This window comes from Streptopelia decaocto (assembly GCF_964273445.1).
Source record: "Streptopelia decaocto genome assembly, chromosome: 4".
NCBI lineage: Eukaryota > Metazoa > Chordata > Aves > Columbiformes > Columbidae > Streptopelia > Streptopelia decaocto.
Window position 1 is genome coordinate 37,845,114 of NC_138658.1, and position 12,987 is coordinate 37,858,100.

The 12,987-nt window shown below is 38.2% G+C and overlaps 1 protein-coding gene across 5 annotated transcripts in view; it reads right to left on the bottom strand.

The window, feature by feature from the left end:
- Positions 1-12,987, bottom strand: part of LOC309438651 (putative ATP-dependent RNA helicase DDX60) — a gene marked incomplete at its 5' end in the record, with an annotated part of 54,561 nt that overhangs the window by 13,327 nt on the left and 28,247 nt on the right. For all 5 annotated transcript variants that reach the window (XM_082050322.1, XM_082050321.1, XM_082050323.1 and 2 more), the window contains 11 exons: positions 505-609; positions 3,028-3,180; positions 4,781-4,925; positions 6,241-6,399; positions 8,927-9,054; positions 9,868-9,996; positions 10,084-10,188; positions 10,309-10,418; positions 10,612-10,757; positions 11,281-11,396; positions 12,078-12,173. In XM_082050322.1, the coding sequence (XP_081906448.1) occupies positions 505-609; positions 3,028-3,180; positions 4,781-4,925; positions 6,241-6,399; positions 8,927-9,054; positions 9,868-9,996; positions 10,084-10,188; positions 10,309-10,418; positions 10,612-10,757; positions 11,281-11,396; positions 12,078-12,173 (1,392 nt within the window). The remainder of the gene's footprint in view (positions 1-504; positions 610-3,027; positions 3,181-4,780; positions 4,926-6,240; positions 6,400-8,926; positions 9,055-9,867; positions 9,997-10,083; positions 10,189-10,308; positions 10,419-10,611; positions 10,758-11,280; positions 11,397-12,077; positions 12,174-12,987) is intronic.

Sequence of the window (12,987 nt, forward strand, 5' to 3'; positions counted from 1 at the left end):
TGGAGACATTCTACTTGATTGCATTGGCAACCTCATCTACACATTGCTGTGTTGCGTTGTGTGGAGTGCCAAGATGGAAAGAATTCAAATGACCCTAATTAATCCAGTCAGCAATCTTTCTTTTCCTCATTACATTCCCACTGTATGTTCTTACAGCATATTTTTCACACATTTGTAAAACCATGGCTAGAACAAAACAGCTTTTGTCTTTCCAGTTCCCGTAACTGAAAGCAGAATCTGTGCCTTTAATTCACTGAGCAAATGTAATATTTTCATTGCTGAAACAGGTCTTTTGACTACAAACATTATTTGTGGGCTGGCAGTTCCAAAAATTTAGTAAAATCACCTTAGCTAAAACTACTATCGCCACCAAAAAGAACAGCCAAAAGCCAGAACGTACCCAGAAGTATGTGAAAACAAAAAGACATTTTTCTGAATTTGTGTGTCATGGCAGCTACATGTGTACTGTTCTTGTAATAAAAAGTAGGTGCTCTATTTCCATACCTGTCTGTAATTTAGGGCATCTAAAAAGACCGAATCTTCAGCAAAGACAACAGATCTGCATGGCATGTTGATTCCCAGAGCAAGTGTTGAAGTAGCTGTGACTACCTGTAAAATATCAAACATGAGTATAACTATTAGAAATGGCAATATCCAATTTAAAAAGAACACCTGTAATACCCAACTTAAATCAACAGAAATTTTACTATCATTCTTCCTATAGCTAAACTTTAATAGCTAAACTTCCTATAGCTAAACTAACTGATGAATTTAACAGAGCTATGAACTTAGAGGAATTTCACTGTTCAGTGTTGCTCATATAGCTATTACATATGCATATTGAACTTTTGTATCGTGCAAGTTTATAGTGCATCTTTTATGGAACACAAATTGAAATTATATTGAAACTGAAGACAAATTGAAATATTCTGTGAAGACAGTACAAAATATCATAATCCTGTAGGATTTGTTTATCTATAAAACATTTTCAGCTGGCTCCTGCAGTAAAAAACAATAAAAAAATGTTTCAATAAATACATGAGCAACAAAATGAGGGCTAAGGAGAATCTCCATCCTTTATCGGATGTGGGAGGAAAACATAGTGACAGAGGAAGAGGAAAAGGCTGAGCTACTAAATGCCTTCTTTGCCTCAGTCTTTAATAGCAAGACCAGTTGTTCTCGGAGTACACAGTCCCCTGAGCTGGAAGACAGGGATGGGGAGCAGAATGAAGCCCCAATAATCCAAGGGAAAATGGTTAATGACCTGCTACACCACTCAGACACACACAAGCCTATGTGGCTAGATGGGATCCACCCAAGGGTACTGAGGGAGCTGGTGGAGGTGCTCACTTTCCATCATTTTATCAGCAACCCTGGCCTACCGGGGAGGTTTCAGTTGACTGCAGGTTAGAAAATGTGATGCTCATCTACAGGAAGGGTCAGAAGGAGGATTCAGTGAGCTACAGGCCTGTCAGTCTGACCTCAGTGCCAGAGAAGGTCATGGACAGATCATCCTGAGTGCCATCACGTGGCACATACAGAACAACCAAGCATCCAGGCCCAGTCAGCATGGGTTTACGAAAGGCAGGTCCTGCTTGGCTAACCTGATGTCTTTCTCTGACAAGGTAACCTGCTTAGTGGATGAGATAAAGGCCGTGGATGTTGTCTACCTAGAATTTAGTGAAGCCTTTGACACTATTTCCCACAGCATTCTCCTGGAGAAACTGGCTGCTTGTGCCTTGGATGGGTGCACTCTTTGCTGGCTAAAAAACTGTCTGGATGGCCAGGCCCAAAGACTTGTGGTGAATGGAGTCAAATCCAGTTGGCGGCTGGTCACGAGTGGTGCTCCCTGGGTATCAGTATTGGGGTCAGCTCTGTTTAACCTCTTTATCAATGATCTGGATGAGGGGATTGAGTGTACCCTTAGTAAATTTGTAGATGACACCAAGTTGGGTGGGAGTGTTGATCTGCTGGAGGGTAGGAAAGCTCTGCAGAGGGATCTGGACCAGCTGGATCGATAGGCTGAGGCTGATTGTATGAAATTTAACAAGGCCAAGTGCTGGGTCTTGCACTTGTGTCACAACAACCCCAGGCAGCGCTACAGGCTGAGGGAACAGTGGCTGGAAAGCTGCCTGGCAGAAAGGGATCTGGGGGTGTTGGTTGACAGCTGGCTGAACATGAGCCAGCAGTGTGCCCAGGTGGCCAACAGCATCCTGGCTTGTATCAGGAATAGTGTGGCCAGCAGGACCAGGGAAGTAATCGTCCCCCTGTACTGGGCTCTGGTGAAGCTGCACCTCGAATCCTGTGTTCAGTTTTGGGCCTCTCACTACGAGAAAGACATTGAGGTGCTGGAGGGAGTTCAGAGAAGGGCAACAAAGCTGGTGACATGCCTGGAGCACACGTCTTGTGAGGGGCGGCTGAGGGAACTGGAGCTGTTTAGCCTGGAGAAAAGGGGACTGAGGGGAGACCTTATTGCTGTCTACTACTACCTGAAGGGAGGTTGTAGCATGGAGAGTGTTGGTCTCTTCTCCCAAGTAACAAGCATTAGGGTGAGAGGAAACAGCCCCAAGTTGCACCAGGGGAGGTTTAGATGGGACATTATGAAAAATTTCTCCACTTAAAGAACTGTCAAGCATTGGAACAGGCTGCCCAGGGAAGTGGTTGAGTCACAAACCCTAAAGGTGTTTAAAAGACATGCAGACATAGTGCTTAGGGACATGGTTTACTCGTGGACTTGGTAGCGTTAGGTTTATGGTTGAAGTCGGTGATCTTAGGGTCTTTTCCAACCTAAATGATTCTATGATACTATGATTTACTAATCTGAAAGACAGAAAATCTTTGTTAGAAATAAAGTTCTATATCTATCAGTTCACTTAGTTTATTTGTTTGGAAACCTTCCTGTTAGCATTTTAAAATGAGCATGACGAAGCCTGCAATATATTTTACTCCTGGTAAAAGGTACACTATATTTTTACATCAAATATATGGAAAAACTAACATAAAAAACAAAAATGCAAATTTACCAACCTTGATATATCCCAGCCTGAAAAGCATCTCCACTACTTGTCTTCCTTTGGCAGTCATAGATCCATGATGATACCCAATGCCCCTCAGTGCCATTGTTTGCTGTAAATAACCTCTTCTCTCAAACCTAAGTCGACCAAAAATCTTCCTTAAAGTCTACAAATAAAAAGAAATGCTAAGTATTGACCATAACCAGGTGTTGTTAATGGAAAAAAAAAAAAAAAAAAAAAGTCTTATCTGACAAAATTCCAAGCACTACGAAGAAATACAACTTTTTATGATCTTCAGTGAACCTGAAGTATATAAGTGGATGTGTACCATCAGTAGACAGTACAGTAGCTTCATTATGATGACAAATCCAAGCTCTTTGGTACATTTCTATATACTATCAGGTTTTTTCACCTTTGCAACAAATGCCATTACAACAGTCCCAAATGTCATACCATGCAGCTAGATGCAACCAGACATAGGAAGCCCACATGTTCTCGACTTTTGTACTCAAAGAATGGCCTTGTGACTACGGACTGCGTGCCACTATCACAGAGCAAATTCCCAAGTAGCTACATGAAGCTGATACATGTTTGCTCTTGTTTGTCATCCCTGCTTGGTACGACCATTTCATCTCACTACACAGTTAGAAACTTCCCTTTTCCAAACTCAGAAATAGCACCGAATTAAGCTTTTTCAGTACTTTCTGAACTTCACTCTACATCCAAGTGCCACCTGTTCCAAAGTTCAAGCTACTTTTTCACTGCCTTTACCCATGTACAATTGTGGGAAGTAATGTTTCTTCCACGCTGGCTGACAGCAGTCCGAAAATGCCATCAGGATTCCAAGGTCCCCGCACAAAGAATCATGAAATTTTTCAAGTTTGGTCCCAATACCAAGAATTTTCCTCTCTTTCAAGATGTATCACAATAAGCAGAAAGCATTATCAAGACACTTCATCAAAATTTTGAGCACTTTTTTTTCTGAATTAAGAGCTATATATCACAATTACTTTTTTTAATTAAAAAAACCCCAGTCATAAGGAGACGGCTATATGAACCACAGTCATATTTCAAGAAGTTCAGACAACAGGGGATGTCCTGAATCAAAGCCCAGTAACTCACTACTGCTGGAAACCACATCATATAAATCTCTTTCATAAATTATTCCTTTATTATTTGTATACAAATATATACATCACTATTTCTGATGGACATCTGCAGATTTTCAGTGCATTTCTCACCTTTTCTTTCCTAAAGGGGTCATGAAAACATTGAAGAGCATGGAAAATTTTGCTTTATGGGAACTAGAAATTTTAAAGCCTAAAATAATTTATTATTTAGTATTTTTAGATGATACGAAGGGCTTAAAAATATTTTGATAAGCACACAAAGGTGCCATATAGCCTATGCTGATGACTCTGTCAGAAAAATAGGAGTCTGAGATATGAATCAACAAGTCACAGAACTGCGTAGTTGATAGTTCATAGAAATGAACAAACTGTGGTATACATCTCAGGACCCCTATCACAGGGACAAGTCAACATCTTTTTATTTGGCAGAGTGAAAGTTGTCCATACATCTTAAAGGAAAAATCATCTAAGATTGATACCCAGAATCAGATTTAAATGTTTCATGATATCTATGCATACTGTTATGAATTACAACTGCATCACACATTATGTGTGGTTTATGTATTTATGCACAAATTCATGCATTTTAGACATACAAAACCAAAATCATTTTATAATTATCAGTGAATTACTTACATCTTCATCCACTGCTTTAGGATCAGCATAAGTACATCCAGAAGGGATAGCAGTTAGCTTTTTAAGTTTTTTTTCTAGCTGTTTTTTTTTTGTCAAAAGAAGTTGCATGTTTTCGATTTTACTGGAGCTCATCTTTTTGGTATCCCTGTATACAACATACAATTAAAAATATTATTTCTGTAATTAACACAAATATGTCAGTTTTGAGATATTCTTTGAGTACTGACAGATGTAGACTCAATCGATTTTAAACTGTAGACTCAAACATGTAGGTAGATCTGTAAATGTAAAGTTACTGGCAATGCTAACAGCTTCCTTTTATCATGGCTTGTATGCAAAACAGTAATTCTGGGTGAAGTAGAGAGAAGGAATTATGGTGATATACAAAACGAAGATTAACACAGCAAATCTAAAGTACTTCATTTAGCAAGTTGGTAAGCTAACAAGATTGAACAGTAGAAGTATTAAACATGAAAGAGAAATGTGATGGATTTACCTCCAATAATGACATGGACTGTAGGGATTTAGGACAGGATTTGAAGAAGACAGAAGGAAAACTATTTAGAGGCAGATTTTCAAGCTATTTCAATGTTTAAATATGTATCTAAATTCCTACTGGATTTTCAAGTTCTCACTACTATGAAAGTCAGCTAAGTTTGATGATCCTTGTGGGTCCCTTCCAACTCAGGACATTCTATGATTCTATGATTCATTCTTTCATGATATTATGTCCAAAGAATGCACTGTAAGTTGTCATGATTAGGAGGGCAAAACCATGACGTTTTATGTTCCTGACAATCCTGATAACTATAGCCACATTTCACTGCCAAATGTCTTATAAAAATCTGTACTCTGTGATCACAAAAATCAAGAAAATTCGAGGTTAAGGGAGAAACAAATAGAGTACAATCCAAGCAAAAGGCTGATAAATATTCAGAGAACATCTCACCAGTCAGGTGAACCCATACTTCTGAGTTCCACTACTGTAACCAGCCATGGTGAGGCTAAACTATGAAAATACTCGCCCGCAGTTGCTGACCCAGCACCAGGGTCAGATGCTACACTGTTTTTAATGGATGCATGACAAAAGTTACTGTCTGGAGAACGAGCCATTCTGATATCTTGGTATCTCAGAGGTGAATTATTCCAAATTGACCGATCTCATATACTCGGGTCTCTCTCTTTGATTCTTATGTCGTAGTGCCAGCACCTTACATAATGTCAGCAACACTGGCACTTTCCTGCTGCGTGACTGTGCACTAGGTACAGCTGATTGACACCTGCCACACAGCTGCTCCTACAGTGTGGGTTGCTAGAGCACAAAGAGGAGCAGGGACTTCTACACTGCAAACTGCAGGACTGTGCTGCTGCAAGGTACATTCCCCAGAAATGAGTTATCACAAAATTATGGTCTGTCTTAATATGCAAGCTTTTTAGTAATATATGGTTATAATACTTACCGAGGGTTGAATTTTATTAGTGTTTTATTCACTTTTTTTAATTCATCCCTTAAACGCTCTTTTTTGCTCTCGGTATCAGGGTCTTGTTGACTTTTTTGTCTTTTCAGCAAATTGAAGAATACGTTCTTGGCTGCATTTTCCACTGAATCCACATTAAATCTTAAAGTACATAATATATAATATACATCGGTTAGGTGAACTCTAATAGAGTTTTTATTTATATGTAGTGCTGTTACAATAATATTAGTTAAACCTTATAATCTGACAATAGTCAGAATCTAATAATAAGAAGCATATCCATATTACTTCTCTAAATCATAGTCTGCATTCCCTTTTAAACCGAATGGTAAAATGTTAAATGATTCTGCCAATAAATCATCTATAGAAAGTATGCTCAACTCTACCTTTCCTTAAGCTGGACACTTGGACAAACAGATAAAGTAAATTGTAGTTTAAGTAATTTTAATTCTTTTCCACACCTCATTGAGAATCACTGCCTGTCTTTCTTGTTCTTCTACATAGCTGTTTTTCTCATAGCTTTTTTTGTTTTCTTTTTTTTGAGTTTAACTAACACCATGCAAGGTGTTGGCAACACATGGGATGAGGTTGCATCCTAGTCCATTAGAATATTCACTAGTCATTCAAATATAGCAGTCACCATGAACAGGAGCAAAAATTGAAGGACTTTATCCTTTTATCCAGAAAGACAAAATATAGATTTTAAGGCTAGGAGGTAAATTCTCCCTAACTTAAGCTTTCCACATCTTCACAGATGACAAAGCTCAATAACAGTCACTTGCCATTTACTTTCTTCTCCCCCTCTGAAGCTCAGACTGAATGACCTAATTTCTGTCTATCATTGAGTTTATGCAGCCATAGGAGTACTAAAGTGGTGCCTGCCCATGCTTTTCCTTCTTGGCTCTAAGAATAGAAAAGTAAACTCTTAAGTACTGGATTTTCCCTACCACCAAGGGCTGCAATAGCAATTTGGCTTCTACAGCTCCAATACCTGCTCTCTTAGGAGTGTCCATTAATTCCATGCTAACATAACACTATATGGGATGACTGCTTTTCAACCACACTCATCATTAATGGCTTGGGGAGATAAGGCCTATCAGCACCAATGAAGCATAAATGTCAATCTGTTACTCCAAGTCACTGTCTACTATTTGTGAGGGTTACTCATCCCCTCCATCTTCATCAGAATTTCTCAGGTCTGGGCTATTTAACTAGAGAGACTTTTTAATTATTATTATTTTATTTGGGGGTTTTTTTGGTTCTGTCTGACTCTTGTCTTTTGCCTAACTGGAAAGACACTAGGGAGGTCTACCAAGTGCTGTTACACTACACCTCTGCCTTAAAAGACCCTTAGATAACAGATTTCTGTACCTCATCCCCCAGCTTGGTACCATTAGGTTCTCTCTCTGTATTCACCAATCTGGGATGTGTTCTTGTCTCACCATGATCATTTATCAATTGTCTAGGATATTCATACCCTAGCCGTCCCTTGCAGGAGCCATAAGTCACCAAGAATTTCTAAGGACTCATCATTGCACGGTAGATGAGAGGAAGGCATAATCCATCTGCCCTAAGGAGAAGCACCTTGGAACTTCCTATTGAGTGCCCCAAAATGAGGATGCAGTTCATACAGCAGCCCTAAAATTATTCCTTGTTTGATGGAATTACAAATATCTAAGAGTCCTTCTGAAAACTGCCAGTTTCAGCTTGAAATCAGCCATAACATTAATTTACAACTAGATCGTCACTGAAAAATAGAAAAAGAAATAATTTACCAGCAACTAGAATAATTTGAGATGTACCATCAATATGTATATTCACTTTTTGCTTCTTCCTTTCTAGAGTTCTTTCAGAAATGTCTTTTTATCAACATCAAGCATGTGAGAACTGAAATGGCAGTGAGCATTCTACCTCTAACTATCAAAGGAAGGAAAAGGCTTCATACTAAGAAAACTTTCAATTTTTACATGATTGTTTCTAAGCATTATTACAGCGAGAATATGCAGTAGACAACTATTTACTGATAAGCAGCTTCTTGTTATTATTAAGTCCAGCGTTGAGGTACATGTCTGCTTCATTGATATTAGCACTATCACCGACTATAGTACTGTCAGTAGGCTCAAAGTTGTACATGCCTGATGTTATGTAATTGCATCCTACAGATTTGCAAAACAGGTTGTTTGATGCATGTCACTATATGTGAGATTGTTAGAGGCTGTGCAGTGGAGCCATCACCATATGACAAACACAGAACCTCATTCCACCCTTTTCCCTAGCAAATCTGCCCCACATACACCATTTGCACCTCTAAATAAACAGTATATGCTTCCTACAAGTTTTACTGACTACCTTGGTGCAAAGCAACTGAAAATTTGACTCTAATTTTACTCTGATTCAGTTTCTTGTAATTTTCTCAGACATCATGTGTGGATTCTACCCTTTCCACAACGTAATTACATGCTCCCAGTTTGATTACAGTTTGAAACTTTGGTGCCATAAAGATGCATGGGTTGCCAGAGCTTGTAGGCCTTTACTTTGTATGTTTTAAAGCAAATGTAACAAATACCATATAAATGGCATTTGCCAAGCCATATCAATTCTTATCTCTGAACTCCATTTTTCTAAATATAGGCAATAAACATATAATTACTGGAATGTAAATACTTACATGAAAAATATGGCAGGCAACTGATTCATCTCCCATAATTTATCAACAAAGCTTGCAAGATGCCTCCACTTCTCATGTTCTGAGCAATCCACAGGTTTTGGCTTAAGGTGCTCCAGTAACTCATTCACCTGACCAAAGCAGTATTATTGGGGATATTTTAATGGTAGAAACTTCTAGTCAAAGGCTAATAAATACAAAGACTCTGTTTTCCTGTGTTAACTTCTATGAGCAATTTTTTTTTTAAACATTCAGAGCTGCAATAGCCATGTGTAGTTTACAGACTGCAAGTTATCAACTGACTTTGGTAAGAGCTCAAAATGCAAGTCATCACAGCACAAATAATGAAGTATCACTAATAGGCCGATTATTATTTATTTTCACCTTTAACTGTCATATTTCAATAAATTTGTTGGGTTTGGTTTTGTTTTGTTTTTCCGCAGATATTCTTTATTTTTAACTTGCCAATTCACCACCTCCTCATATTCCTTTTTATAATGTTGCAATAGGTGGCCTCCAATCAAGACTTTTTTTAAATTTTCTGCTCATTGCTTTAATTCCTCTCTTTTACATGAAAACATACATACAGTCTGTCTGTAGCTCCACAAGAAGCTTTCAAATGAAGAGCAAAAAAGAGGTAGACTGAAAAAGCAGAGCAAACATACAATATTCTCACTAACTGTAAGCAGTGCCTAAGGGAATCAGGAACTGAAATCTCACAGCAGTATTAGAAGTCTGATTCCCAGAGAAGCTTGTGAAAACATCACCTTGAAAATGCTCATGGGGAAATGCCACAAATATTAATGCTTATCTTTCAAGTGCAGCAGCAGTTAAACCTACTAAATAATAATAATGGGAGGAGAAACTGCCATAATAATATTATTACATATTGTTATTTTAAAGATGTATACGATCTTAAGAAAGTGCATTGTAACAACTGTTACCTTCTGCTTTTGGCCAAGCACAATCCATTCACTTAATTCTTTCTTCAGTTCCTGTTCATATTTCCTCACGTCTGGCTTTTTTATCACTACTTTATTCTTGAAAGAGACAAATTCCTCAGGATCTAGCTCCTGGAAAAACAACATTAGTATCAAACATTGCAGAACTTTGTTATCTATTTATTTTTATATATTTTGTTCACAGCTGTGTATACATACCTGTGCCCTTGGCCACTCTTGCCAGACTTTCACCATTGTGTCATAAAGCTGGATGCTCTCTCGTGGAGACAGAGAAAGATCTGAAGGAAAACCGTAATTCTCAATCTGCAAGGAGTTTAAATATAAAATAAAAAAAATAAAAATAAAAAGGGATAATTATGATGGAATTCATGTTGCCTAAAAGTAATAGTTGCTAAACAATGTTGATACCAGTATTGTGCTTACATGATTGACTGTTAATGCAGCACACGGATGATAATGTTCAATCATAAAATCACTGCCCTTTAGAGAACACACGTACTTTTCCAAATCATTGTATCTTTCTTCATACAAGACTGTGAAGAGACAAAAATGCTGTCATGATGTATTTGGTTGTTTTGAAAAGCAAATACTTAATCCTGCAAGTTTTGTTTTTATTTAAAAGAAAACCCAAAGCAAAATAGGCTTCAGTTCATACACCATGATTGAAGTTTTTGCAGAAATAACACTAAAATTTATTTCCTAGTTCCAAAATATTCTGATACACACCTAGTCTAACACGATATGATTTCTTATGTCCTTGCACTTTAGATTTCCCTTTAAATTTTCTTGTAAAGTTCTCTTCAGAGTTTACAGAGCTTCCTTCTATTATACTCTCAGCATGTTGCCAATACCTTTTCACAGATTTTAACCACCTACAATGCAAGAATAAAACATAAATAAGAGTTGTCAAAAATATTTTAAGAAAATTGCTACTGATGATGAATAGATGAATTATTACCATATGCTCAATTTCTCCTATTGAATTTCCAGTCTCCCTCTCACCATCTTCAGTGCAGTTTTCTCCAGCTTATCCCAGGGTGCAAATAAAAAATATGCAATAGCACCATTTTATATATATAAATATGGTGCATCTTCTCTGATTGATGATGGACAAGTGTTCTTATCAGGCTTTGGCAATTCAAATAGATGTAAAAGCTTCCGAATGCCTCTGCACAGCTCAATTATAGGGTCTGAAGGCAGACTATTGCCTATTCTCATTACAGAGTTAAGAGTTACAGCATTGTTTTGTCTGAACTGGGGAGTAAAAGTAGCATAATACATGTAACAATATAACTCCAAATCAGTTGCCTCCTAAGAGTAATTGATCTGTCTATCTAAAAACAGCTCATATCCAGTTTAAATATGCTCTTGTGAGCACGAAAATTTCACACATACTCAGTTAGGTGTTCCGGGTTACTGACAGTAGCAGAGAGCGCCAAAAACGGACACCGAATTGTTACCAGAAGATGCTCCCAAACCTCTGCTCCAATTTCACTGCCAAGACAATGGACCTATGTTTTTGGGAAAAGGGATTAAAAGAAAAGAAGAAGTGTTCCTTATCAAAGTGCAACCAAAACAGTTATTGTTTCGCGTTTTGCAAAAATCAAAAGTTTGGCAAGACCAGTACTGAGTAATTCTTATGTTGTAGCAGATCACCATGAGATCCAAATCAAGGGTCCAGTAAACCTCTCTCCACACTTCACTGGATAACACATTAGTATAAATTTCAATAGTACATTCACTGTTTATACCCTAGATGGCGGCATAATTAGCAATTAATTTTATATACAAGAAAAAATACAGCAGGAATTTTAAATTTAGCAAGATTAATTATCATCCTTTTCCCTGGAAAGACTGACTAATACTGTATGATGTGAAATGTGGATGATCCCACTCTGAAATGCTCTACTTGTGCCACTGAGACTACAGTGGTGGCTTTTAGTTTTTCAGCTGACAGGCCTGAGAGAAATTAAGGAATTCCCTGGTAGCTTCCTCTTGAGGGCTAACACAGTTTTAAGTTCTTTCACTGCAGTACATAAACACTATCAGCAAATCAGGAAAAGGTAGTAAGTCTGAAATAATATTTCTGAAAGTTGTTATTTTACCAGCAATAATGTATGTAATGCACCAGCATTTTTCCTCAAGCTCTTTTTGTATATTTGTTAAATTGGTTACTATTAAAAGATGCCTACCTCATCAAATATGACATATTGTATCCGTTTGGTCCATTTCTGGCAACGAGGAGACAGCATCAAGATTTCTAAACATTGAGGCACAGTCACTAGTATCTAAGAATAAAGGTTTGTAAAGCATTATTTTGAAGTAAACTGACCAACTACAAGTAGATTCTTTATTAAAAAAGACTTTAAAAATATATTTGATTTCAAGTTAAACAAGAATGAATGAATGGTTTGTCACTGCTATCTTATCATAGAATCACAGAATGATAGAACAGTCTGTGTTGGAAGGGACCTTAAATATCATCTAGTTCCAACCGCCCTTCCATGGGCAGGGACACTTTCCACTAGACCAGGTTGCTCAAAGCTCTGTCCAACCTGGCCTTGAACACTGCCAGGGATGCAGCATTCACAGCTTCCCTGGGCAGCCTGTTCCAGTGCCTCACCACCCTCATGGTGAAGAAGGGCACTTCAAGAAGGGCAAGAACGAGGACCCAGGGAATTACAGGTTGGTCAGCCTCACCTCGATCCCCGAAAAGTTGTGGGAGTGACTAATCCTGGAAACCATTTCCAAGGACACGGACAACAAGAAAATCACTGAGGTATTTGACATGAATTCACCAGTGGAAGTCATGCTTGACCAACTTCTATAACGAAATGACTGGTTTGGTAGATGAGGGAAGAACAGTGGATATTGTCTTCAGGAAGCCTTTCAACAATCTCTCTCATAAGATCCTCACAGACAAGCTGTTGAAGTATGGCTCAGATGAGCAGATAGTGAGGCGCATGCCAGAGGGTCATGCCACCATCCAGAGGGACTCTACACAAGCTGGAGAAATGGCCTGACAGGAACCTCATGAAGTTCAACAGGCAGAGGTAAAAAGTGCTGCACTTGGGGAGGAGCAACCCCATTCACCAGTGTATG